At 42.0% G+C, this 26,383-nt stretch overlaps 8 protein-coding genes across 8 annotated transcripts; 5 read left to right on the top strand and 3 right to left on the bottom strand.

The window, feature by feature from the left end:
* EAE97_002668 (uncharacterized protein) lies at positions 1–1,482 on the top strand (the record flags this gene model as incomplete). The annotated part of the gene is made up of 2 exons (XM_038873180.1): positions 1–30; positions 85–1,482. The coding sequence occupies 2 exons, from the start codon at positions 1–3 to the stop codon at positions 1,480–1,482; spliced, it is 1,428 nt and encodes a 475-aa protein (XP_038736386.1).
* A 3,352-nt stretch (positions 1,483–4,834) lies between these two features.
* Positions 4,835–8,310, bottom strand: EAE97_002667 (uncharacterized protein). Its single transcript, XM_038873179.1, has 5 exons — positions 7,915–8,310; positions 7,747–7,841; positions 7,567–7,684; positions 7,416–7,514; positions 4,835–7,360 (listed from the first exon to the last, which is right to left on the bottom strand). Exons 1-5 carry the CDS (start codon positions 8,080–8,082, stop codon positions 5,381–5,383), a joined length of 2,460 nt encoding a protein of 819 aa, XP_038736385.1. The 5' UTR covers positions 8,083–8,310; the 3' UTR covers positions 4,835–5,380.
* Positions 8,311–13,180: 4,870 nt separating this feature from the next.
* EAE97_002666 (uncharacterized protein) lies at positions 13,181–15,497 on the bottom strand (the record flags this gene model as incomplete). The annotated part of the gene is made up of 3 exons (XM_038873178.1): positions 13,181–13,350; positions 13,413–15,365; positions 15,416–15,497. The coding sequence occupies 3 exons, from the start codon at positions 15,495–15,497 to the stop codon at positions 13,181–13,183; spliced, it is 2,205 nt and encodes a 734-aa protein (XP_038736384.1).
* A 717-nt stretch (positions 15,498–16,214) lies between these two features.
* On the bottom strand, positions 16,215–16,855 carry EAE97_002665 (uncharacterized protein; the record flags this gene model as incomplete). Its single annotated transcript, XM_038873177.1, has 2 exons — positions 16,215–16,732; positions 16,786–16,855. The coding sequence occupies 2 exons, from the start codon at positions 16,853–16,855 to the stop codon at positions 16,215–16,217; spliced, it is 588 nt and encodes a 195-aa protein (XP_038736383.1).
* A 317-nt stretch (positions 16,856–17,172) lies between these two features.
* On the top strand, positions 17,173–18,482 carry EAE97_002664 (uncharacterized protein; the record flags this gene model as incomplete). The annotated part of the gene is made up of 3 exons (XM_038873176.1): positions 17,173–17,202; positions 17,474–17,663; positions 17,713–18,482. The coding sequence occupies 3 exons, from the start codon at positions 17,173–17,175 to the stop codon at positions 18,480–18,482; spliced, it is 990 nt and encodes a 329-aa protein (XP_038736382.1).
* A 1,211-nt stretch (positions 18,483–19,693) lies between these two features.
* EAE97_002663 (uncharacterized protein) lies at positions 19,694–21,082 on the top strand (the record flags this gene model as incomplete). The annotated part of the gene is made up of 4 exons (XM_038873175.1): positions 19,694–20,206; positions 20,272–20,459; positions 20,509–20,654; positions 20,711–21,082. The coding sequence occupies 4 exons, from the start codon at positions 19,694–19,696 to the stop codon at positions 20,776–20,778; spliced, it is 915 nt and encodes a 304-aa protein (XP_038736381.1). The 3' UTR covers positions 20,779–21,082.
* Positions 21,083–21,191: 109 nt separating this feature from the next.
* Positions 21,192–22,830, top strand: EAE97_002662 (uncharacterized protein; the record flags this gene model as incomplete). The annotated part of the gene is made up of 2 exons (XM_038873174.1): positions 21,192–21,523; positions 21,574–22,830. The coding sequence occupies 2 exons, from the start codon at positions 21,192–21,194 to the stop codon at positions 22,139–22,141; spliced, it is 900 nt and encodes a 299-aa protein (XP_038736380.1). The 3' UTR covers positions 22,142–22,830.
* Positions 22,831–23,248: 418 nt separating this feature from the next.
* On the top strand, positions 23,249–24,714 carry EAE97_002661 (uncharacterized protein; the record flags this gene model as incomplete). The annotated part of the gene is made up of 3 exons (XM_038873173.1): positions 23,249–23,275; positions 23,337–23,471; positions 23,527–24,714. 3 exons carry the CDS (start codon positions 23,249–23,251, stop codon positions 24,712–24,714), a joined length of 1,350 nt encoding a protein of 449 aa, XP_038736379.1.
* Between the last annotated feature and the right edge of the window lie 1,669 nt (positions 24,715–26,383).

Below are 26,383 nucleotides of genomic sequence, written 5' to 3'. Positions count from 1 at the left end.
ATGTCAGACGCGAAAGTGCCCGATGCAGAGGTAAATTCCTTCTCCCAACATTTATATGGAGAGCTTAAACTAACAAGACCTTAGAAGCCAGCTTCGACTGCAAATGCAGAAGTTAAAGTCGATGCAAAAGCTGCGGCGAAACAAAAACCACCCAATCCTATGTGGAAATACCTCGGATTTGGCGAAAACTTTAGACCTAGAGTCCCTTCCCGCAATTGGATGATATTCCTTTCCATCACTGGATCTTTCACAGCAGCCGTCATCTACGATAAGAGAGAAAAGAAGAGAGCGCAGAGGAAATGGTGTAAACTGGTGGAACACATTGCGAAAGAACCTCTAGGGGATTCTCGTACCATGCCAAGGAAACTTACGGTTTTCCTCGAAGGACCTCCAACTGACGGATTACGGGTTGCGCAAGATCATTTCAAGGAATATGTTAAGCCGATATTGGTAGCTTCAGGTTTGGATTGGGAATTTATACAGGGGAGGAAAGAGGGTGATATTCGAGCGGAATTGGCGGAGAAGATTCGTAATGCAAGATTACCATTTGAGGAGAGTAGAGAGGGACAGGATCCTATTTTATCGACAAGGAAGAATGCTGGAATTAAGGAGTTTGATGGGCCAAGAGGTGATATAGTACTTGGACGACACACGTGGAAAGAATACATCAGGGGTGTACATGAGGGTTGGTTAGGTCCATTAACCGAGCCCCCTAAACCTGTGGAAGGAAGCCCAGAAGTAGCAGACACCCCAGCTCCAACCTCGGAAGCCGAAACTCCTGTCGATTCTATCCTAGGAAAAACAATTCACACAAGCACCAACAGCGATCCCTCTAAACCCGAAGATGCATCATCTACTACCACCCCAAGTCCTGAAGAAAAACCAGCGGAGGAGAAGAAAGAAAAACCATCACACTTACCCCCCTTCATCTCAACCTCAGAATACGCATCCGCAACTCTCCCTTCATCTTGCCCCGCAGAACTAGACCCTTCAGCCGCAATCTCATTCCCTCACATCCTCGGTTTTCTCAATACCCCCACCCGTCTCCGTCGCTTCCTTAATCGTCGTCATCTCGCCGATCAAATCGGTCGTGACACTGCTGCCATCATCCTCGCTACCTATCGTCCCTATCACGATGCTAATTCCTCGTCCGAATCTCCAGAATCAGAACAAGCCACTCTTCTCCAAGAAGAAGAGAAAGAATGGCATAAATCCATTCGCACTCGTACTCCTACGGATCCAGAGAGAATATGGTTAGAACCCATTGTTTTGGATCAGAGAATCGCATCTCGAATGCGTAAAGCTGAATTGACGGCTGAAGATGAAGAAAAGGCGAAAAGGATCGTAGTTAGTGAAGAGGAGGTCGAGGGATGGATTAAAGGTGGATTGAGAAGTCTAGGACGTTCTGGAATAACTTGGTTTGCAGGTGACAAGGAAAAGAAACCATGGGAACAGGGAAATGAGGGAGAGGAAAATGAATAATGAGAATGATGAGGCAGGAGAGGTAAAATTAAAAAGGGTGAGTAGACCCTGTATGATCATCACAAATAGGTGATGTGTGATGTGTGATGTGTGGGTGGGTGGGAGATACCTCGTGTACACTGTACAATACTCACCTCCTTATTTCCATGAAGCGACATATTGTTTGATAAGCTCGGCTAGGCTAGGCTAGGCTTGGAAAATATAGGGATATCGGGGTGATGCCTCGAGTGTGAGTATGTTTGTAAGATTACAATATTGGATTGTGCTGTATGTATGGTATTTTATGTACAGATAGTATCATGCTTCATGCTTCATGCTTCATGCTTCATAAATAATACCCAGCTCTGGAAATGAAATTCAAATGAAATTCAAATTCAAATTTCATATCGAGTTGTAAAATTTGTTAGTGTTATTTGTAGGTTGATTATTTGATTACTAGGTTAGGTGTTATGCGGATGTTTATTTGTGGTGTGTGGTTTTGTCTTTTATTGTGTGGGAGGGTGTGGTATGGTATGATATTGTGTAGTGTAGTAGATACAAAGTGAGAGGGGAATGAGATAAACTGCAAGGGGAATTACCATTGGTGGTTTGTGGGGAGGATATTGGTGAGGTATTATAAGGTGTTTTTTGTGTATGTATAAATGGAGAGTTGGATTTTTAAGTACTTTTTATCTTTTTTGGGGGGGGAGGGTTATGTGATTCTTTTTTGTTCTTTTTGGGAGAGTCTGGTTTGAGGAGGAAGGGGGAAGGGGGGAAGGGGGGAGAATACGGGGAAAGGGAAAGCTGGAGGGGTGGGTGAACGAATAAATAAATAAAAGAATTATGAGTTTCCTATATTGATATCTATATACTGAGTATATCGAATCTGGAATTTGATATCTGGAATGAACAAGTTTGAAATTGCAAAGGGATGGAATTTGTAGTCTGTAGAATATCGATGGTTTTGGGTTTGGTATTGGGATGGGGGTAAATGAGGGGAGGAATGATTGTTTGATTGTTACTGCTATTACTATTGTTATATGTTTTGAATTCTGTTTCTTGTGTGGTTTTTCTGTGGAGGGGTTTGGGGGGAGGTGAGGGGTTGGGGTTTGTATGAGATGCTTGGGATATGATATGTGTATATGTATGTGTATGCATGAGTTGGAGGAATATAGGAACATATACATTTGGATTTGAATAGGATGAGATGGTTGAATGAGGTGCTGAATGAACAGAGAAATATCTAACCGAAAATGAATAAATAAATCACGAGTACAGAAACAGTGTATTAGAAGTCAACCATTTCTTTTTCTTTCTTCTTCTTCCTCCTCCTCTTGTATACAAATACAAATCCTCCTTCTCATTCCCATTTCTCTTCTTTTCCCTTCCCCTACAATATCAATCATCAAATAATAATCCTAAGAAACCAGAATCCTCTCATGCAGCTCACCCAGCTCACCCAGCTTCTCCCACGCCCAGTCCAGAATGTGATTTCTCGCTTAATGTTTTCTCGCTCCCTTCTTCACTTATTCATTCATTTACTCATTGATCTATTCTCATGAAATACCTATACATATACGTAAGTATATACATACATAGATACAACCACCAACTCACGCGCACCAAAATCCACATCCCGAATTATCGAGACATATATATTTGTTTCGATTAGGAATTAGGAACTCGGGTAGTTATAGAATATCTTGATAATCATAATTTATCGTTGGATTGTGAGAAGGGCGGTCAGTTGTTAAGCGAGGTTTATGATATGCGTGTGTATATATCTAGAGAGAGAGAGAGAGTTTTACTGAATAGGCAACTAAATCAATCAATCAATCTGCTTTCTCCATAGAATGAATGGTATACCAAGCGGAATGAAAATAACACGTCTATTATGGATATCAGAGATTGAGATTTAGATTTACATCTAGATTGAAAAAAGGACTTATTATTGGGTAATAAAGTGATCAACCACCCACAATCACACTCTCACCTCCTTCACCCATTTAAATATAATCTCACACAACCATAGATCTGGCACATACGACCATAGACTGAAGAGAATTGGGCATCCCGTCCGCTCTGCCATACACAAGCTTCAGATCGGTGGATTAGTAGTTGGGTGGGTGACCACCAGCGAATCCCCACTGTTGTATGTCTCTTTTTCCCTTTTTGATCTTTTCGTGTGTGTTTTGATCCTATACCCTTCTCCCCCCCCTTTTTGTTAGATGCTCAAACCACGCTATGTGTTGACTGATGAGGATACTTGATTTATTCTGTGATTGTTTGTTCAATTATCGTTTTGGGGATTTGGGAGTTGGGGATTGATATTTTCTACACCGAGTACGATACCTTCCTTCTACATTATATATATATATATATATATTTATGTATACACTGGGTAGTGATAGGAATTGTGAATGTGGAGATGTATCGACATGAAACTTTAACTACAGATATTCCCCAATCTCTTTACACACATACATTATCAATTACCAACGGCATCCATTCATCCCTCCATACATAAACCATCACAGCAATCCCTCACATCCTCGTCCAACCCTTCCACTCATTCTACGTATTATTCAAAGAAAGAATTTAAGTAACTATACTATCCTACTCTATTAATATACCCACTCATCCTCTCTCTCTACTACCATTCCCATCCGCATTCCAATCCACAATCTTTCATATACACACGCTCTCGTTAGTTTAGAAGAATCAGATAGATAGAAAGATGGAAAGAAATGAGCAAACATTTATACCGTACGGACGTGAGTGCGTGTGTATAGCTCTTATCCATCTAATCAGAAATAGTCTGATTATCTATAGCGAAAAGATATCTATTCATTTATCTATTTATTTATTTATTCAAAAAAAGATATAATAGAAAACCCATTCTATTTTTTTATTTTTTTCTATTCTTTTTATTTTCTCCATCCTTCTTCCCATTTTTCCACATCATCATCTTTTCCTAACACTTCACCCAAAAGCCTTTTCCAATCCAACTTAGCCGAACTCGAACGCAATCAATCAATCAGCTAATCAATAGACGCACTAAACAAGTCGATTGTTCTACTCAAGAGTCAGCCCAATACTATTGACTATCTTGGCCGATTCGAGCACGAGGCAAGCAAGTAAGATCGGAGTTATGGATATCAGGTTGAATCTCAGATTTCTCATATGAAGAATAAATAAAGTAGGCAAAAAAAAGGGCCACTTGAGCCAGCTCAAAAGCACATACTTAATGAATCTCATGAAATACAAATCAAGTCGTGTTGGTCTTCACCGTATCTATTCATCAAGCATACCACACATCACAAATTACATACCTCAGAAATCAAAAAATTATAAACATACTGATATTTAACATGTAGAGTACAATTGATATTTTGTAATCTCATCTTATCTCGAATTTCATGCAACTAAGTCGACTCGCTCACAACTACCAACCCACCGATTCAGTTTCCCTTTCCAAAACATCTTTGTCACTTCTCAACATAATACAAGTCATATCTCCTAAAGCCAGAGTCAAAGATAGCTCTGCAGATATGCATCTATCCATCAACACTCATACATCCATTCATTCATCTCAGAACGATGTATCCCATTCCTCATCTTCATGGTATGTAAATTCGCCATTTTATTCCCTTCTAATTCCCTATCCCAACGCCACTCACAAACAAAAAGGTAATACAGGGAGAAGAATGAGAATATGCTTGCGTGAATCTTGCACAGGTAAATGGCATATGAGGTTGGTACACTGCAAGATCGAACATAATCGAAGATTGCAGAAAAGAGAAAAATGAGAAGCTTAAATTGTGTTGCAAGGCAGAAGCATCATTGGCTATTCAACCAGAAAGCCAGAACAAACCCCTTGTCAGGCACCCATAATTGCGCTGATCCATAATCACGGTGTTTAGTGAGCTGTATTTTGACTCAATTGTGGCTCTGAAGGCTTAACAGGTGGAGCAAGATTTTGTGATCGTGGACTCGGCGATAATGGAGCGACTAGGGGAAGAATGGCCGGGGTTGTTGAGCCATTTGATGCTGGACGCGGAGGAGAATGTTTTGTAGGAGAAATTCCACTGATCGAAGATGGGAGAGCTGATGCATGACCTGGATCAAGTGGATCTTGATCTAATCCTGGGGATGATGCAGTTATCATAGTAAACCGCGAGGCACCACTTGGCGTTGCGGCATGCCCATTGTGTTCAAATGATGAACTTGGTATCGGTCCATTCTTTTGAGATGGTGTCAATACGGGAACTCCTGCAAGAGGGGATGAAAAGTTGAATGAACTACGACGATCATTGTGCTCTTTGTGAAACCCATTAAGGGGTTGAACTGGCACATCTCCATTATTTTTGAGACTTGGCAGATCCGCATGTTGTTGGATTGGTGAAGATATTGGCGAGCTTTGAGGTTTTGAAGGGGACTGGTTGTACCGAGCCGCGCCATTGGTAGTCAAATTCTTTGGAGGTGGGAGAGAAGTTGGACTGTGAGGAGCGGGAGAGGAAAAAGGATTACTGTTGCCCAAACCATTGTATCGTGATAAAGATGGGCTTTCCCCGATGGGAGTTTCAATAGATTGTCTGACATCGGATTTACCGACTGGAGAGCCTGCGCGTTCATTTCTGTTGGTGAACTTTGGTGGCAGAATAGGTGGCGGTTTGTTCTGTGTCCGAGGTGAAGAACCCTTTGCTGATTGTGCTGACCTGTGTGCTCCATTGGTAGTAGAAAACAGATGTAGCTGAGGTGCTGCTTTTTGTGGTGAAGCTGGAGTTGATGATAGCCTACCACTTGTCATCGCTCCATTATCCAAACTTGGAACGCCATTTTGTTTGGGTGGCACCGAGGAGGAAGAAGATCCAGGTCGACCAAGCTTAATCTTCATTGGTGGGTGAGCTTTAGCCTTCTCTGCTTCCTCAGCACGACGTTTACAAGTAGTGCATATAAACTCAAAGTCATCGCTATCAGCCTCAGCTTCACTGACTCCAACGCACTTACTGTGCTGCCAAATATTGCATTTTTCGCATGCAATACTATGGGTCCCATCATCGATCTGCCCATAAGCGCCACAGATACAGTCAAAGATCCAGTCATCTTCTTCGTTAAGTTGTTCGAGCGCTTGCTTCTTCTTTTCAATTTCGGCCTTTAGATGACGCTCCGAGAGACGACCTTCACCCGATCCAACCTTTCTACTATCCTCAGAAAGATTGGCCAATTCGTCTTCATGGAGGACGCGGCGTGCTTCTCTCTCTTTTACTCGTTGTTCCCTAGTCATCATTCGCGATTCTCTTTCTTTCTCCAGCTTGAGCCATTTTTGTTGCTCCTTCTTTGCCATTGCTAAATCTTGTTGCTTCTTGCGTTCCGCCTCTCTAGTTTCTTCTTCCTGCTTCTGTTGCTCCATCTTACCAGCTATTCTACTAGATCTCTTGGCTGTAGCCAATTTTTCGATATTGATCAACTCGCGCTGCTTTTGTGCTTCTTTGCGCTTTCGAGCTTCTTCTTGTTTCTCCAATAGTGGTAATACATCATCGACGATGCGTTTTCGTAATATCTTCTCATTTGGATCCCGGGTTTTCTCCATTGACGCTGCGAATGCGGTAAACTCTTCAAATGAAACAGCAATGCATTCCCATTTTGCGCCTCCAAACCCATCATCCACCTTTTCTTCTACTGGTGCTTCTACCGATGCTTCGGCTTCACTGTCGACTGTGTCCGTGGTCTTCCTTCGTTTGCTTGCCCTTGCAGCCGCCTTGCCTTTCTTTGAATTCTTTTTGTATGCTGGCGCCGGAGGAGGTGGTGGTGGAGCTTCAGTACGACGATATAATCGATTGTCGTCTAGCACAAAGTATTCGCGATCATCCGAGTCCCATCCACAGGGTTCGATGCGCTATTGCCAAGAAGTTAGTGATGTTGGACATTGGCATAAATCGATACTTGCTTACCCAAGAGGTCTGTTCGATGTCCTTAGTTTCTTCCATCCTCTCACGAATACGGTCTGGACTAATCATGGCCCATTGAGTAAGTTGCTGTAAAACTCGAATCTACAATAACTATTAATAAAGCTCGATGAAGTGTAGCTCGGCAGATGCTTACCTTAGTAAAAGCATCGAATTCTGTGAATTTGGCGGGTTCCTCCTCGGTACCATATGGATTTCGCTCGGGTGCTTTGGCAACATATTGTCTTCTTGTATATTCATCGAAAACCTCAGGACTGTTGGATTTAGTAAGCCAAGGCTACGATATTTAATAAAGGGATTCTAGGAGTTGACTTACGTGAGCCCTCGATGAGCAGAAACAAACTTCAGTAGAGCAAGACCAATCTCTGGCAGAACAGTCGAGTGTGTTTTCGAACATTCCATCTCCAGTTCCTATTATGTTGAGACAGCTAGTTAGTATTGAAGTAGCATTCGGATAAGGCTAGAGGGAAGGCTGATGTATTACCTCGATTCCAATATTCTCATCGATTTTCACCGTCCTGCCGAAAATGAAAATCCATTGCGCAAGATTTGCAAATTCCCACATATTTCGGAGTTGATCAACCATACTTGGTTCCTTTGGAAGCTCACTGGCTTCCATCTCCTGCCTTCCACGCTTCCTGGCGGAGACCATCTTGAAGTCAAATTCCAGAGATCTCGGTACAAGGTGTATAAGCCTTTGATGGTTGGTTGATGTCGCAAATGCAGCAGATAAAGTTGATAAAAGGAAGATGCAAAGATAATGTTACAATAGAATAATTTGTGAAGATATTCACAAAGTAAATATTTGTTGGATTGTTCTTAGAATTGTAGAATTAGTTGGACAAGGGATTATGTATTTTAATGTTGTAGGATGCACAGAATTGATGGACGCGGTTGGATTTGACTTGACGCGAACTTGCTTAATTCATCTCCATTTTAATTTATTTTTGGGGTACCTGATATCTTTGAGTTCGGTAGCTGGATTGAAAGCCTCAGGCATCAATAGCCGCAGATTTACTGAAGAATGCTGAATCCCCTAAGGTGCCAGGAATGGGCTCCATCGCTTAACAGAAGATTATCAACCAATCAAATCCATAGGATCCCGAGAGTACTTGTGATTTTGAAAGACTTTTTTATAATAACTATAAATTATTTAAAATCGTTGTAAATGTTATCCATTTTAAATAAAATAATTATAATGTAATATATAAAATCGGTTTCTTGATACTTTTCAGAGACTTCTTGTGGAAAACTATACTTTGTATGCTTATCACTAATATTCCAGTAAAATTCAAGATTTATATTCAATATAATCTCAATCGTGGTGCTTGCCCCCCCTCCCCGAGTTTAGCAGCCGTCGCATTGGGCAAGGCGCGTGCACAAGCCAGCCGCCGCTATCAACATCTATAAGAATCGCGCTCCCCTCTCCACGACCTCCTCCCTCTTCAATCCTGTTCAAACATCTCCTCGTTTGGTCATTCAGGCTCGCTGTGCATCGTAAACCTCTTCTCATGTTGACCCACTTCCATTTCCCCCTACATCGGCCTCGTCGTAGCTGAGAAACGACGACTGTACTACTCGTCTCGAACCACAAATCTCGATTTCCTACCTTGAGCTCGATGCTCTTTTGGCTGATGTGATGAAAATGAATCAACTTACTTGTCTTTGCTCATCAAGGGACAAAGAATACGGTAGTCTATCTTCTATTCTCACCCGAACTGTATATCGGCGATTACAAGAGAAGTGGTAGGATATGAAAATGTATTAGGGGCGCGATATACTAATCCTTCTGCCGGAAGGTGGTTCGCTTGGAGCTATAGTCATTTCTGTAATGGGACTATCCGCCGGTCATGACCCGTACGCTGGAGAGCTAACAGTCTCCGGCTGGGATGGGCGAGTGTATGAGATAAGGAGCTCCTGCGGAAAATTGTAGAGAGTACGTTCTATTGGGCACCCTGCCTGCAGGAGAAACGTGTTTAAACTATGTTTTCCCCATTCCTGCTTCCTTTTTGACAGTAGACTATGGTCACCCGCTTGCCCGCCGGCTCCGCGCAACTCACCTACAGAATCTGAGAGGAACAAAGCTGAGGATACTTGAACCTCTGGTTCCATTCGCCCCCAGACCAGTACTCTCCCCTCCTTCACTTTACGGCAGGCTGCCGCATAGATCTTACTGGGGGGATCAACAAAGATGAAGCAGCTAGACTTTTTACTATATGGTGGAATAGTCTCCCAGGGGACTATATTACTGTTTTCTCAGACGGTTCAGAGCAGTATAAGGATAATCGGAAAATAGTCGGGTCTATACAAGGCAAGTGCTCATCAGCTCAGACCACGGCGATTTTGCATCGTACCAGCGTCGATTCAAGCACTTCGATGCGATCCTAGAGTGTATATTCGGAAAGAAAAGACCCTAGAACACAAAGTGGTCTGTAAACGCTCCCGGACTAGTTTTGCAGGCTGGCCGCTCAAGCCTAAAAGTCTTCTGTCCAGTACGCAGTAAAAATTTGAGTAACCAAGGAAGCTGGTTGCTAGACCAAAGGACTTTGTTACCTTCTTGAATTAAACTGGCTACTTTGAGCACCTTGACAGGGAGCGTTTACTTAACCGCTCTACCCCTCACTCTTTTTCAACACCCTCCTAATCACAATAAAGCGCGCTGTATTGTGAAAATGAACAATCTTACATACGCATATGTAGGATTTTTATTTTTCCAGGGCGTCATTGATGGGCTCTTGTATTTTCTTCCGAAAACTACGTGGCCTGTGAAAAGACTCTGTATCATATCGGAAATTCGGTATGCAGTGCAAAGTTATCAGACTCAGGCGTGCAATAATAGCTAGACTTCATTTATTTCCGATCAAATCAAATCAAATCACAAGGAATTATCTAATAATTAAGAAATAATGATTGTTTAGCACAAGTTTGATATTTAGATATTATTGGTTACTAGTATATACATTTTCGTTTATCCGCATAACAATGACTCTATGTATTTTCCGTTTCAGAGATACATATACAAGCCAATATATTCAAATTTCAACTGCCTTTTTCCCCTTCACCAAGCATCCTTCATAGACACTCTAGTCACACAAAACACCTCTAATACATTGCCGGTCTATCCTTAATCCAATCTCGAACTCGAAGCTACAGCTATCGATGAGGATAGAGCTCAGTAGAAAAAGAATCTTAGCTTTTTTACCCAAAGAATCGATAGAGATTATGGATATAACCACACATTTACCATCATATATAACGGCAAACACTTTATTGTTATAATCTACTCTACCTCCTTTCCTAATGATCCAATAATATCCCTATTATCTCAGTTTAACAAAACAACTGCGGAGGATAATGATAAACATTTAGAAGAGATCGAAAACGCTATTGAGGATACAATCTATGAAGCCGGATAGTGCAAGTTTGCTATCTTAGTCTGGAGTTGAAAGAAGACCTTCAAATCCGTCTATCTCTTTATAATCTGCCTTTAATCCAGAAAGTTTTAGTTTCGCTTGGTTATCGATGAAAACAATGCAGATATAATTCAACAATATTCTTCTCGATCAAACTTTATCTCCTGCCTAGATATCAATCCTATATCGGATTTGCCTAGAGATTTAATACAAAGATTCTGTTTACTAAAAAAATATAGGTACTGGGTATATCGCGAAAGTCTTTATCAACGGACAGGATATGTGCTGCAAGATGCTAACGCCTACTCACGGTAACTCAAGTTGGCTTGACATAGCAAGGTCACCAGGAGGTTCATCCTGCCATCATTCTAAACACTCCCGTCGTTCTAAGCTTCAGGAGTTCATTTAGTAGAGCACTAGCTTTACAGCAGCTGTGCAATGTGAATACAAGTGTTTAAAGAAGATAGAGGACTCAAAGCACGCATCTTCCATTAGAGCACCTATACTGATGGATTGTGTTGTTAGCCATAATGATAATGGGGTTATTGGGATTCTGGAGGAGTATATTCCATAAACAACAACTTTACATGGGTTTCATAAAGATATCAAAACTATTGATAGCCAACGGAGATAAAAGTGGGCGGAACAGATTAGATATAACATTGAATTGTTGCATAAGATTGGTGTGGTATAGGGTGATAGCAAATTATATAATATTTTTGTTCATAACGAGATAGATGATTACTATCTAATTGATTTTGGAAATAGCTGGATAGATGATTGGGTTGATGCGAAGTTAATAAAGATGAAGGCTGGTGATATACAGTGGTTATATAAATAAATGATGTAAAACCCACTTTTACTAAAAACTTACTGTTTTTATATATTCTACTACTGCTTTAAGCAATTCAAATACATATTAAGCTATCTCCCTCAAATTTCGATTTTCAAGTTCTCTTTTACTTATAAAGGCTTACAAAACTTTCAAAATTTTTAAAGGTTTTGATAAACTACCTAACAGAATTATTAAGGAATAGATCCACTTTAATACACTAGTATACTAAAATCTATATTTATAATACTTTCTTCAACTTTAATTCATTATAATAATTTTCAAAGAGCATAATATTTTAATTGGCTAAAGCCTTTATATATAGGGAAAAGTACGGCCGCTTTTTGGTGTGTTTTACAATACTTACCCTTACAACCATCGTACATCATTTCTGCGCTAGCAATTATGTTCTCTCCACTTTCCAATACTCCACCATTCAACGATCCAGAATACCTTATACAGCTTGTATCAACACTCAATACGTTATGCTGGGTCGTATGAGAATACGTACGGATTGCTTCGCGGGTTATACAAACGCGTGGATCGTGAGGTAAATTTTGTGAATTGGCCTGCTTGGTCAATAATTATAAAAGAGCGAAATAGGTATGATCCAAGCAATAATGTTGATGAGGAGGATGTTAGTATATAGAGGATGATTTCACTTCGCGATACAGCTAGTAATACAGAATTCGAAGCCACTCGTCTTTGGTCTGTATTAAGGTATAATCCGCAACTATAGTAATTCCATTATTTTCAACTTATCAGCTCTATATTCACGATTCATGATCACATAATCGAACTTTGGGTTCCATATATCCCCGAACACTTACTTGGATATTGGGTTCCAGAGGTAGTAAACAGAAAAATCAGTCATAATGGAATCCGAATGCGATACTCAAATGTGATATTCGTATCGAATGCATGCCATCATAATCATAGGATATGGTGATTTCGTCTCCAACGTTGATGGGTTGAATGGCGTAGATTCTTTCGTGATTTTTTGCCTGCATGTAGGTAATCAAATAAGATAGGAATTTGATCTGAGCATATTGAATTGATTCAACATGAACTCCATTCTTTCTATCATCTACAAAAAGCGGATATCATCACCCAAATCGATATCCTTCCATTGCTTCACCATCTTCCACTCGTGATATTGCCCACAGATCTATGATAGGTAGAATAGAGAAGAGCTGACGCAGTACCTTAATTAGGTAAGCAAACTTTTATCTACCAATCCATCGATAAATTCATTTTTCTACATGTTCCTTTCTTTTTAATTCTCCCCAATCCTTCCGACCATGATCCAATACCAAGGATGAGAGAGACGTTGGGTCATGAAAGCCTATAAAATTCCATCCACTTTGAAGAGCCATGCTATACTATGCCTTCAATCCATGACGCTATTTCGTTTGAGAAACCTCGAAGTACTATATAGAAAAGCTTTTATACCCTGCATATCTCGCAACGCTGCCGTTCCCCACACACGTCAGAGATGGTTCCCCTCACAGCTTAGCAAACTCCTCCTTAATGATCTCCACGACCTTAGCATCGGTTCCCTCAAGTCCCGATTCCACGACCTTCTGGAAGCGAATCTTCTGTTCTTTTACACTTTCATTCTCCTTGTCAATAGCTGATGCAGCCATGAGACATTTAAGCGCGAGGAGGTGTTTCTCTATTCAGTGTGTTAGTATTGCATCCATAATGAGACACGCTAAAAAAAAAGAGAGAACTTACGTCTACGAACAAATACCTCGAATCCCAGAATTTGCGCCTCAATATTCTTGGGACTGAACTGCAATAACGGACTCAAAAACTTCATAGCATCAACCAGCGGTTCCTTGGTCTCTGCTAGTTTCTCTCCATTGGGATCATCATCCTTCTTCTTTACTTCCCCATCCTGATCCTTCACTGGCTTATTGGGTTCATTTTTCTTTGCCAAAGCTTCTTTTTCCAGACGCTCTGCTTCCTTTCTCGCCTTCTTTGCTGCCTTCTTGCGTTCCAGAGCATCTGCCTCGGATTCTTCTGCAGATCCGTTGACTCCGTTTGATGTTGGCTTATCATGCATCGAAAGATACACTTTTACGGCCGAAAGAGCTGCTCGACTATAAAAGGGGTGTTCTCTGATTTTATCTTCCCACTTCATCATATCTACATAGGCTCTAATTTGACCCTTACGTAAGAAGAAAGAATGGAAATCGAATTGATCTTCATACCAGACATCAAAAATGTTGTAGACTGCCGTAAATCTCTTGAGAGCCAAGCCAATTTTATTTTGGCGAGCATAAGACTCTCCATCCTCTGTCAAAAACCAGACACATTGCATATCATGAAGATCTGCTAGCGGTCCACCCACAGTCTCAGCCCTTGTAAACATGCCCATAGTCTTCAAGGCGTTTTCGTTTTCATCATTTCTAAGTTGATACTTGGCAGCCTTGGTGTTGATGTGACGATCCCTGGTGTCAAGACTGCGAGCTTCTTCCATTATCTCAGAGGCTTTTTGAGTATTTCCTTGATGCTTAAATATACGCGCCTTTGTCATGTGGAAATCTACGCTCTTAGGTTCTAATTCGATAGCTTTCTCAATATACTCCAAAGCCTTGTCAAGGTCGCGGCTCAAATAATAGTTGTAATGTTGTGCGAGGAAGTAGTAAGCCGAAGAGTTGCCCTTGGATGTATCACCGTTTCTCTTTGGTTCCGAACTTTCTTCACTTTTCCCACTCTCGATATACTGTTGAACGATAGACGGTAAGACTTCCTTCTTAGATGCATCGGCATACAGATGCTTCAGGTTTGCGAATGTGGATGGAACCCCCTTATCCAGCATACGGTGAATGTACTTGTCTGCGGCCTCTTTAAATTCCTCCCCTTCTAAGAAATCCAACGGTAACCGGCGCGCAGCGTCACATCGTGGGTATTTCTCTGCATATTCATCGTAAATAGCTTTGCGAGCCTTCAAATCGGTTGGGTCGATCTCCATAGCTTGGATTAAGGAATCGTAGTAGGTTTTGAATTCCTGGTTGCGGTCCACCAGCGCACGATATGCCTTTACAGCTTCCTCCTTTCGTCCAAGCTCGAACAAGTATTTTGCCCTCAGCTCCATAACAGCTAGCCGGTCGAGGTTGTGTTTGCCATCCGATTCGAGACATTCCAAAGCTCTCTTGATATCACCTTGTTCTGCGATCAACGTAATTTTGTACATAACAGCTTCCGAGTTCTCGAAATCGAGTTTGGAGGGTGGATTCTTCAAAGTTCCCTCATACGTGGTCAGAGTTCTCTCTGCTTCTGCCAATTCGCCATTGAGATGGTATGCCACAGCTAAAGCAGTCCAGCTTTGTCGACTGGTAGATCTAGCAGTTAGCATAGCTTTGCGACTAACAATATAGCCTGCATAATCACGCATTTGTACTTGTAAAAGCGCCAAATCTCTCTGGATCTGCTGCGAGTCTGGTTCTAGCTTTAGAGCAAATTTGTATGCTTTGATAGCTTCTTCGAAGTTTTTTGCGGCACGATAGAGCAGCCCGTAGACGTGCCAACAGACGTGTGATTTGAAGTCGCATTGGAGAGCCACTTTCGCAAGCGCAAACGCTTCATCGGATTTCCCTTGAGAATTTAGAATCAAAGCTTTCATGGCCAAAGTATCTCCATGTTTAGGGTTCTTTTTCAGAATCTGGTCGGCAGCTTTCAAACCTGTGGATTGTAAGTTGGCGACTGTGAACAAGCTGTCATATGTAGCGCACCTTTCTTGTACTGCTTATCTTCATAATTTCGAACCACGGTCCTGAAGAGTGAGGACTCTTTCGAAGATAAAGGTTGTGGCATGACTGCTCAATTGCGTTTGCCAGAAAAGCTATTCAACAGCGTGGGGGGTTAAAGATTGTTCTGTGATTCTGACGTCAGGATTCACAATACTTTGGTGTTCTTTTAAATGGTCTTGATGTCGTATCAAAGTCCTTCACAACAATTTAAAAGTCCTAGACTGTACGTTCCGTCTCACAGGTGGGAAGTTTCCTGCTCTGTTGGGAAGTTGCGTTGTTTGGAGGGGTTGTGTATTAATAAGTTATACTGAACTTTCGAGGTTGCAATGGTGGAAAGTTCCGGCTATTTTCCGGGCGAATTTCATATCCGCTTTCAAATATGTTGTGCTCTCACTGAGATGGTATTAATAAGACATTAAGAAAGATTACTAGTGCAATGTAATGCAAGTCTAATTAATTGCTTTCTCCATTTGGTGTTTAGGTTACCATTAGAAAATGTCTAGATTTGAAGCATTTGGTAAGATTTTGTGTGATTTATGTTATTCCCAACAACTAGGCATCCTGTGTTTTGCTCTCGTGCAATGGTGTAAGGTATGCATGCGTTATACTTTTAAATTAGTTGGAGATGATTCTTTCTATTGCTTCTCATACACTCATACAAGCTTCTCAGATATGTCCATCAGTAGCCATTTAGTCCTCTGTATATATTTTCCCGAACCCATCCAAAAACTCCCGCTTCTGTGCAGTCTTGCACATAAACATCCAAATGCACACTACTATCTCATTGAGGTCTTTCCCTATTCTTCCTCCACTGATCCATAGCTTCTTCCCAGCTCTCCGAATCTCCGCCGCATCTCTCCCTAACTAACCCCCAACTCCTCGCCCTCACAATATTTTCCACCCCTCTTTCTTGCCTCACAATAGCAGCCAACCTCTCGGTCCGCGCCTCTTTCGGGAAGAATCTCGCAGAATAAGGATCTAATCTCTCATCTACCACCCTCTCCCTATCCCTAGCATTCTCAACCTGTCTCTCCAGCATGTCTGGATCATCGGGGTCCGGACTCGTAGCAACCGAAGCGCAATAATTCAGCACATCTGATCTCGTCTGCCACGAAGAAAATAAAACTGATTCCTTAAATTTCTGGCATGCAGTGGAAGATATTTGTTTTGAATGAGGGGATCGAGGATTGCGAATCGAAGTAGATGAGGGGTCAAACCCTTCCCTCGAAGGTGTTACGAGCGCATTGAGATTTTGTGTTATACTATCGTCAATTGAGGCGCGAGATATGCGAAGGAAATCTATAGAGTATTAGTCCTATTTGTGCATAATATTAGAATATACATTGAAATACCTCTCAGCGCAACTGTTGAGAAACAAAACTGGGGAGTTAATGTTTGGGGTGTTGGAGCAGGTTTCGCCATTGTCTCTCGGGGAGCTGTCTTTCTAACCTCAGCTCGAGAGGTTGTTGACCAAAACCAGTTCGCCAGTGTGAAAATAAATGAATTGAAAAGGAAAGTTTAATTGTATGAGATTGATCTGCAAAATTGATTTTGCTTGCCCAAGTGGTGAGTGGCCAAATGAAGCTGAGGCGAGAGCTCGACTTTCTTTTTGATTACAATACATCATATCTTAGCGTCCGATAAAGCTCCCTTCTATGACGATGGTTGGAGGGGTCCATGTCTCGTTTTCTTCCAACATTTCTTATTGAAGTCTTTCATTTTCTTCATTATGATTTTAAATGTCGAATTCACATACAGATGTTCTTCTTGTAAGTTTCTTTGGCTCATCAAAAATTGTAGCAGCGAAAGCAAGCAAGTGTGTTTGCGTGGAAAAATTACCCCTCCATATGGCTTCTAATTGGCTACCGGTGAGCCAGGGGAAAGGTAAACAAAATACCAATAGCCGCGATGAATAAAGCACCAAGGACTTTCAAGTTGTCGATTTTTTGATATCATCGGGGGACACTGTGATGTCTTTCATGCTTCATACACAATTTCTGATTTGGAATGTTTTGATCACATTTCTAACACAACTCGCAGGCGGGGGCGTTTGCAGCAGTAGCTGTCGACCTTCTAGTATACCCTTTGGATACTCTTAAGACCCGATTCCAAAGTCCAGATTATAAAAAGATCTACTTTGATGCATCGAAAAAAGCCATCAATCGTGGTTTACTATTTCGAGGTTTATATCAAGGAGTCGGACCTGTAATTCTGGTGACTATACCTTCATGTATGAGCTCCCAAGTTTCTGAATCTAGCTCAATATTAATGTTTCGCAGCAGGAGCGTTCTTCACCACGTATGAAGGAATCAAATCTGTTCTTACCAAAGCAAATACAAGCTTCGGTGGCAACAACACGCCACTGATACCCCAACCTTTTGTGCACAGCGCAGCTTCGGCGGTAGCTGAACTGGTATCATGCTTTATATTGACTCCTGCGGAGGTATTGAAACAAAATGCACAGATGATTCGTCGACCAGCTCACTCCTCAGCATCTGGGGCTTCTGTTACTATGCAGGCATTGAAGAAATTCAAAAGACCTTCGCAATTGTTCACAGGATACACGGCATTAGCTGCCCGGAATCTACCGTTCACCGCAATGCAATTTCCTATGTTTGAGCACATGAAAGAGTCGATCAAAAACTACCGGAGGCAAAATGGGACTATGACCGGTTCGTTGCTCGAGACTGCAACAATAACAGCAGTTAGTGCTGGAAGCGCCGGATCTATTGCAGCTGTAATCACAACACCCGTCGACGTAGTGAAGACCCGGATTATGCTTGCAGCATCGGGAGAAAACACTGAGAGTGAGGCAAAGAAGAAGATAGAGGAAGCCAAAAAGAGAGGCCAATCCATTAATAATCTTGGAGGGAAGAAAAAGGGCAGTCTCACAATTGCTCGAGAAGTTATTGCGGAAGCTGGAATGAAAGGATTGTTTCGAGGTGCTCTTTTAAGAGCCGGCTGGACGGCATTGGGTAGCGGCCTCTATTTGGGGTCTTATGAAAGTGGAAGAGTATGGCTGGGAGATCGACAGGAGCCTAAACTTTAAGACGGAGCTTCATGAATCTGGGGTAGTGGCCCCACTACGTCTACAATGCCACAGTGGGTATATGTATGATAGGATGATGATAGGACGAAAAGACTACACGCACGATTATATTTAATTCTACGTGGACAATCAGAGTTCTGCGGTCCATGACCCCCCCCCCCCCCCCACCGATGTCCCTCACTCATGTGCGTGCGCTTTCAAGATTCGAATATCGCCAAGCTTATCAGATTCTCGACTTGATGGAAACAATCATACAAAATATCAACACACAATTTTGCTTTCACTTTTGCGCGGAACTATGAGTAGTTCATCGGTTCGATGGTATTTTCAGCTATGGACAGTAGCAATGGTCATCAGTAGGCTCATATGCTGAGCTATTGATAGTGACAGTAGTGACAGTGACTTTGAGGAAATCTGTAAATGTAGACCAAGCAAACTATAGAAATGAAGCGGATCTTGTTGCAAAGAGGATGGACGTCTATTCAAACTCTGCGTAGGCGAATCATTCCGGTCGAGTCATAAGGAGAAGTGTCAAAGATGTTGAAACGTGCACAAGGAAGTATAATTGAATCTGACCACACAAAACTTCGAATGAATCTCCATCTCATCACCGAGAAGAAGCCATCCAAGATTCGATTGAAAATGGTGCTAGTGAATTGAAGATGAATTCAAACGAAACACTTTGCTCATTCGTATCAATTACCAGTCATTGGGAGACCAAGCGTTCCAGCTCAAACGTCTAAATTAGGCTTCCCGGTCTGAGTAATCTCTGGAACTCTAAATCTTCTCTAACCAAGTAGAACGGGCAGATAGAGTTTGATGCAAGGTACCAAAACTCTGATCAAGATACTGAAGAATTGGCAACGCGGATAAGTCTGATTGTAATAGGTTGTAGTTATAATTCACCGTTTTGGGTGTCGTGGTGTCAGAACTTTCAAATTAGTACGATATACATGAGGCTCCAAAAATAAAGTTTCATTTATAATGCCATGAAGTCTTTGATGCCCGCATGTAACGTTGGTATATATCTTTGTTCCCTATAGGGCTATTTTTGATTCCCCTGATTTTACAATCGAAACAAAGAAAGGCGTGATTATCTTCAACACCCGAGTATGGCGCAATAGGGACTATGTTTCGTACCATCCTGAGTCATTTAACGGTCGACACCCCCGCAAAAAATGTTAAATGTAGAATAGTATTGATCCAAAACCATGTCGTGGTATCTTTTTGGGCAATTGCGTCCTGGACGCTCCTTCCTCGACTCATCTTTCCCTTCCAATTCTTATATCTTTGACTTTCCCATAGGTTCGTTCCAGTATAGTCTGGAAGATATCGATCCATTTCTTCAGTCATCAAATCATCTTTTTCGATCTCACCTCCTCTTCCTATACAGTCCCCTAAAATTGACCAGACCTAAAATTTCAATACTTCCATACATCATGGCCGTTGTTACATTTCCTACTCTACCTTTCAACAATCTTGAACGCCACGAAATTTCCAATACACTCGAATCTTCAACTGAACTGAAGTATCCTGTTTCAAGCAGCAACAATGATAGCTTGAATGAAGATAGATCCTTGGTGGTCAGTCCATACGACGAAAAACCTCATCTACTAGATCTCGATACCTTGAATACACCAAATCAATTGCTTGCAAGAGCGCTTGTTGGATTGAAGTGTCTGAGAGAAGATTATGCAACTGCGCCATACATTGAGACTTTCAATGTATGTTCCCCAATATCCTGACTCAAGTCTTGAAAGTTCAGGTTCACTAACCAAACTTGCTTTAGTGGCAAGAAGTCATAGATTCTCTTCGAGAGCTGGCGAAAGCCTCCAATTACACCTGGAAAGAGGAATTTTTTTACATTGTTGTTTTCAGATCTCAAGTCCCACCGGAAACTGTCGCTCATTACTCTGATCTTGGTGCCCTTGACAAAGCTGCCCACGCCGAGGCGACCGAAAGTGGAGGATTTCTCAAGTAGGATAAGAAATCCCATGTACGCAGTAGATAAACTGACAGTCTGTAGGTACTGGTTCGGAGTACCTGACAAGAACGGACGAAATCTTGCAACTTGCGTTTGGCGTAATTCACGAGATGCTAAAATTGGTAGCGTGGGTCCACACCATCGAGTTGCAGCCAACGCAGCCAGGCATATGTATACGGAATGGAAAAGTAAGCTCAATCCTATTACTGTTGTTCATGTTGCAGATGCTGATTAAATCTTGTAGTCGAACGATTAAGGCTCCTAGTGAAGGACGATATCAAAGGATGGGAGATTGAACAATGGGTCGACTAAAAATGATATATCCTATCTGAAGTAGTCCGATACCAAGTTCCTTCCAGGTCGATTGGATGAATATAGGAATTGAATTTGACGGCGTAGAAGGAGTTACCCATGATTTTATAGACTACCTAGAAGTTTGCTTGTTTTTATGATACCACAATAGAATAGACATAATTAAGAGACGAAAATCGTTCAAGATTACCTGAAACTCTCATATTTTCAGCATTCCGTGTTATAATTGCAATCTGTATTAATTGCAGGTATTCGGGGGCCTCGAGACTGTATCCGCTATGTTGGAATAGAAGTTGAACATATCATTGATGAACAAAAACAATATTGTGTTGTGTTGAAAGAAGAAGATTCGCGCGGGGTTAAAGATTCCCGTCATCGCTAGTGTAAAAAAAACGCCAAGGCTTCGCACACAAATGAATAGAATCCATCCTCAAAAAATAACCCACCTTTTTGCGACAACGACTACTGGACGCGGAACTCTTCGAATTTGCGCCAGATCCTATCGAAACATTGCCAATGTCGATGCAAACAACGTCGGATGGTACACGAGTGCAAACATGGGAAATTTCATCAACACTAGCCTGATCGAAAACCAATTCTTCTATCAAAAGGAACCAAATGAGAGAACTGTCGCGCTTGTTCACGATGTCAGCAGAAGTTCCCAAGGTGCTTTGAGTCTACGTGCTTTCAGACTCTCCCCAACCTTCATGGCCGCGTACAAGGAGGGTAAATTCACCACTGAGAAGTAGGTTCATAAGATATGCCATTACAACGCCAATACTGACAAGACGATAGCATGCAAAAGTCGAAGCTCACATACAAAGACATCTTGGTCGAATTACCTATCATCGTCCACAACTCCCATCTCTTGACCTCTTTCTTGCACCAAATGCCAGCCGAATTACCAAAGAAGGATCTTGAATTCCCCGCAAGTTTCGCAGACCTCAACCGAAACACACCCCCAACTCCTCTTTATCCTAACATGGAATCCTTGGACTTATCCATTGATCCTTACTTGGAGCGAACCTGTGATATGCTTTTGGATAGCATAGAAACTCATTACACTGAGCTCAACAACTTCCAATACTTCCAAAGACAATTGACCCGTGAGCAAGCCAAGGTCACAGCATGGAAGGCAAAGCGTACAGCGGAGAATGCTACTAGAGCTACACAGAAACTCGCACCTCTACCTGAGGATGAGTGGGAAAGACTCTTCAAACTCCCAACAGAACCAAGCAGATTGGAGGGTATGTTGAACGCACGACAAGTTGAGCAATATTCAAGACAGGTGGATGGATTCACTGCTAGCATCACCGGAAAGATGTTTGCAGTAAAGAGCAACCTCTTACCAGAACAAAACTAAGAAGAAACGTATGTAATGCAGCTGGTAGTAGGGACATTAAGGTTGCTAGCTAGGGCACTTATGAGGGATTTCTTGCATGGGCATGGCGTTCAGAGGGATATGTCAATATGTGGGATCATATTCATGATCAAAAAAGGAACGATAGACAACACCTTGAGAACTCTTTTTTTCTTATGGATGTATAGATATCTCGTATATTCCTCCAAAAATGCACGGACTTTTGATATTGTCCACCCACCAACGTGCAACTCAACCCCACTTACAGGCTTTTACTATTTGCTATCAGTGATACCCACATGTCTAATTTAAATTCCATGTTGAAGTTGACCCTGAATTTTGTACTTAGTTATCACTTCACTTCACTTTGCTCACATCGTTCACCTCACTGAACAATCATATATATGAGATGTGAGGAGTAGCTACCTACCTTTGGGTTTGACAAGCGAAGGATTTCCATCTGCTTGTCGACTACGTACGGAGTATATATATTTCATAGAGTGTTGGCCGACTACCGAAGCGACGGTGGTCGGCTAGATCCTCTAATTACCTAGGTAGCTGGAGCCAGAAGATCTAGCCAGCAAAGTATAAGGGTCATTCACTTATTGAAGAGAATCTACTCTTTTTTTCATTATCAATGTAGGTATTCAATACTATAGATTATTGTATATTACATACGAGTACAGTACAGCTACATTTGAACAACTCATGTAAATCCAATAGTATTTCTACAACAATGCAAGTCTGAACCACCGAACAGTGATATCCAATGTCTATCTCTTTGTCAAACGTTTCCTATTGTTGGGTTTTGGTACTCAGGGATTATGTATCTAACCTCATTGGGTTTAGCGCAGAATTTTCCTTCTTCTCACCCCTCCATCACTAGTTGAAGCGTCGGCCCCCGAAGTTTTTCTGTTTATCCTCCCATTTCATCTCTTCTTCTTCTCTACCTCGCCTCTTCTTTTTAGCTCCACCCTTAAAAACAAATGTAAGTATTAAAAGGCATCTCTATCCCAATCTTCGCACTCATTCTTCTACACTCGGAATCTTTGAATTGACTCTCATCTTTCAGTATCTATCTCACTCAATATCATCTTTCCCTCACCAAAAATGTCTGCCCCAGCATCCAAGTTCAAGGTAAATAAAGCTCTCACTATGAATTGCTAATTCCCATATGCTAATTTGAATACTTATATAGGTCGCTGACCTCAGTCTTGCTGCCTTCGGTCGCAAGGAAATCGAGCTCGCTGAGAATGAGATGCCAGGTTTGATGGCCACTCGTGAGAAGTACGCTGCCGATCAACCTTTGAAGGGTGCCCGTATTGCTGGATGTGTATGTATTCTCTTGCTCTTTCAATCTGAATCGAAGACTAACGAAGCTATCATAGTTACACATGACCATCCAAACTGCTGTCTTGATTGAGACCCTCACATTCCTCGGAGCTGAGGTTACCTGGTCATCATGCAACATTTTCTCCACCCAAGACCATGCCGCTGCTGCTATTGCTGCCGCCGGTGTCCCAGTCTTTGCCTGGAAGGGTGAGACCGAGGAGGAATACAACTGGTGTTTGGAACAACAACTCGTTTCCTTCAAGGATGGCAAGAGCTTGAACTTGATCCTAGATGACGGTGGAGATCTTACTCAACTCGTGCACAACAAATACCCAGAGATGTTGAAGGACTGCTATGGCGTTTCTGAGGAGACCACCACTGGTGTTCACCACTTGTACAAGATGTTGAAGAACAAGGGTCTCCTTGTCCCAGCTATCAACGTTAACGACTCCGTCACCAAGTCAAAGTTCGACAACTTGTACGGATGCCGTGAGTCTTTGGTCGATGGTATCAAGCGTGCCACCGATGTCATGATTGCTGGTAAGGTTGCCGTTGTCGCCGGTTTCGGTGATGTCGGAAAGGGTTGTGCTATGGCTCTCCACGGAATGGGTGCCCGTGTCATTGTCACTGAGATTGATCCTATCAACGCTCTCCAAGCTGCCGTTTCCGGATACCAAGTCATGCCAATGGAGAAGGCCGCTTCCCAAGGTCAAATCTTCGTTACCACAACTGGATGCAGAGACATCTTGACTGGTGAGCACTTCGAGGCCATGCCAAACGACGCTATCGTCTGCAACATTGGTCACTTCGATATTGAGATTGACGTTGCCTGGTTGAAGGCAAACGCTGCCAGCGTTCAAAACATCAAGCCCCAAGTCGACAGATACCTCATGAAGAACGGTCGTCACATCATCCTCCTTGCTGAGGGTCGTCTCGTTAACTTGGGATGTGCTACCGGTCACTCTTCCTTCGTCATGTCCTGCTCCTTCACCAACCAAGTCCTTGCTCAAATCATGTTGTTCAAGTGCGAGGATGAGGCTTTCGGTCAAAAGTATGTCGAGTTCGGCAAGACCCAAAAGCTCGAGGTTGGTGTCTACGTTCTCCCAAAGATCTTGGACGAGACCGTTGCCAAGCTCCATTTGGCACACGTCAACGCCGAGTTGTCCAAATTGACCCCAGTTCAAGCTGAGTACCTTGGACTTGAGGTTGAGGGACCATTCAAGGCTGAGATCTACAGATACTAGATTATGTTTATATGGGTTTTCATTTTTTTTGTTTACAGGCGAGCTGTGGGTAAATCTTTCAACATGAGTAATGATTGCAATGATACCGGGGAAAAGCATTTTGACCTTCAACGGCATATAAAGGGGATATACAAGGGAAAAGTTTCAACATAAAGGGTTTATGGATGAATTTTATAAAGCGGGCGTTACTTGGCTCTTCAACCATGGTCAAGTAGTAGAGGTCGGCCTTTTGCCTTGACATTAGAGCATATTTGTGCTTGGGTAGAATATACATTGTATGTTCACAGTGGATATGTTTCGTTCATGATTTTGATTTTGATTGTGATTGTGATTGTGATTGTACACAAGTGATTTTGAATTTCTCTGAATATTAAGTAGTCTTGATCTCTCTAATAATCCTCAGCTGTGATTAAAGCTATCCATGAAAATAGGGTTCCGGATCTCCTATTCGGTTCCTACTTTGACAGAAGAGAAAACACAGCGCGTATGAAGAGATTGGCTATATGGGACAAGAAGAATGGAAACGTGGCCGTACAATATTGCTAGCTCAGTTGCTGGGTGGATCATTGTTAACATCTAATGCCCTGTGTAGGTATGTCATGTACATACAACTATATGTATCTGTCTATATATGTATGTATGTATCTATAGTGCCAATCACGACTCGGGAACATTGTTATAGTGGGCTTACTTGGAGGTTAGTTGTGGTTGTAGTTGTGTAGGATATTCAAGTCAATTGGACTGGTAGATACTAACTACCTAGGTAGACAATCGTATATTTGACGTTTGGTTTTTGGGGGTACTACCAAGTGAAATGTGATATGAAAGTTTGATATATTGAAGACTGAGTGGATTGATTGTTTGATTTGCTGTATATACGATTCTGGATAGTGAGGATGTAATTTGGCTGGAGTTGAAAAGTTGAGAAGTAGAAGATGAAGAATGGGAAATAATCAAGTGGTTATATATATACCTAGGTACTGATGCATGCGTGATACGATATGATACGATACAATGTGATGTAATGAGAAGATTATCTATAAGTGCCGACTCGAGAGTCATAAATACTTTCTTCCTTATTCCTTCCCGTTTCCCAGTATCCCTTCCCATTCCCCATTCCCCATTCTCAGTTCCCAGGTTGCTAGGGCCCAATAATGTGATGTGTTCTATTATACATAACTACCTAAGTCCATCCGTATCCATATACAGACCCATCCCATTCAGCGCGCCGATGCATCTCGTATGAGTAGTTCTAGCTCCAGCATATTATATGATCTTATCCTTCACTCCGATTGATGTATATATCCATCCATGCTCCCGCTCCCGCATTACAGATTCCAATTGCAATATCATGTTGCGCCATGTTATTAATCTTCGCCATTTATCAATCAATATTCGTATCATATAATTCCTTCTTCCCATTTCCGTAATTAAAATCCTCCTCCTCTCCCTCTCTCCAAACTAAGATCAATCGACCATAGAGAGTCCCATATCATTGATCTTCTAAGCTTGTTTGGTGATGCACTTCGCTCCTCTCCTATTTCCTCCATGGCTCCATTTTCCATGCTGGAATGTCCCATCGAATACTCTCTTGCAAGAGTACTCCCAGCTACACTCCCAGTTGTTCCAAAGCCTGTGCCCAAAGCTGCAGGATACCCATGACCACTGT

This window comes from Botrytis byssoidea (assembly GCF_014898295.1).
Source record: "Botrytis byssoidea strain MUCL 94 chromosome Unknown BBYS_004, whole genome shotgun sequence".
Lineage (NCBI taxonomy): Eukaryota > Fungi > Ascomycota > Leotiomycetes > Helotiales > Sclerotiniaceae > Botrytis > Botrytis byssoidea.
Note: the sequence above shows the minus strand (reverse complement) of the source record. Positions and strands in the feature narration are given on the sequence as shown.

Excerpts from the sequence above, each read along its gene's own strand:
- EAE97_002667 (XM_038873179.1), bottom strand. The coding sequence starts at position 8,082 with ATGGTCTCCGCCAGGAAGCGTGGAAGGCAGGAGATGGAAGCCAGTGAG. Across the intron at positions 7,685-7,746 it reads TCTGCTCATCGAGGGCTCAC|TCCTGAGGTTTTCGATGAAT; the intron begins GTAAGTCAACTC and ends TAAATCCAACAG. Across the intron at positions 7,515-7,566 it reads AATTCGATGCTTTTACTAAG|ATTCGAGTTTTACAGCAACT; the intron begins GTAAGCATCTGC and ends TAGTTATTGTAG.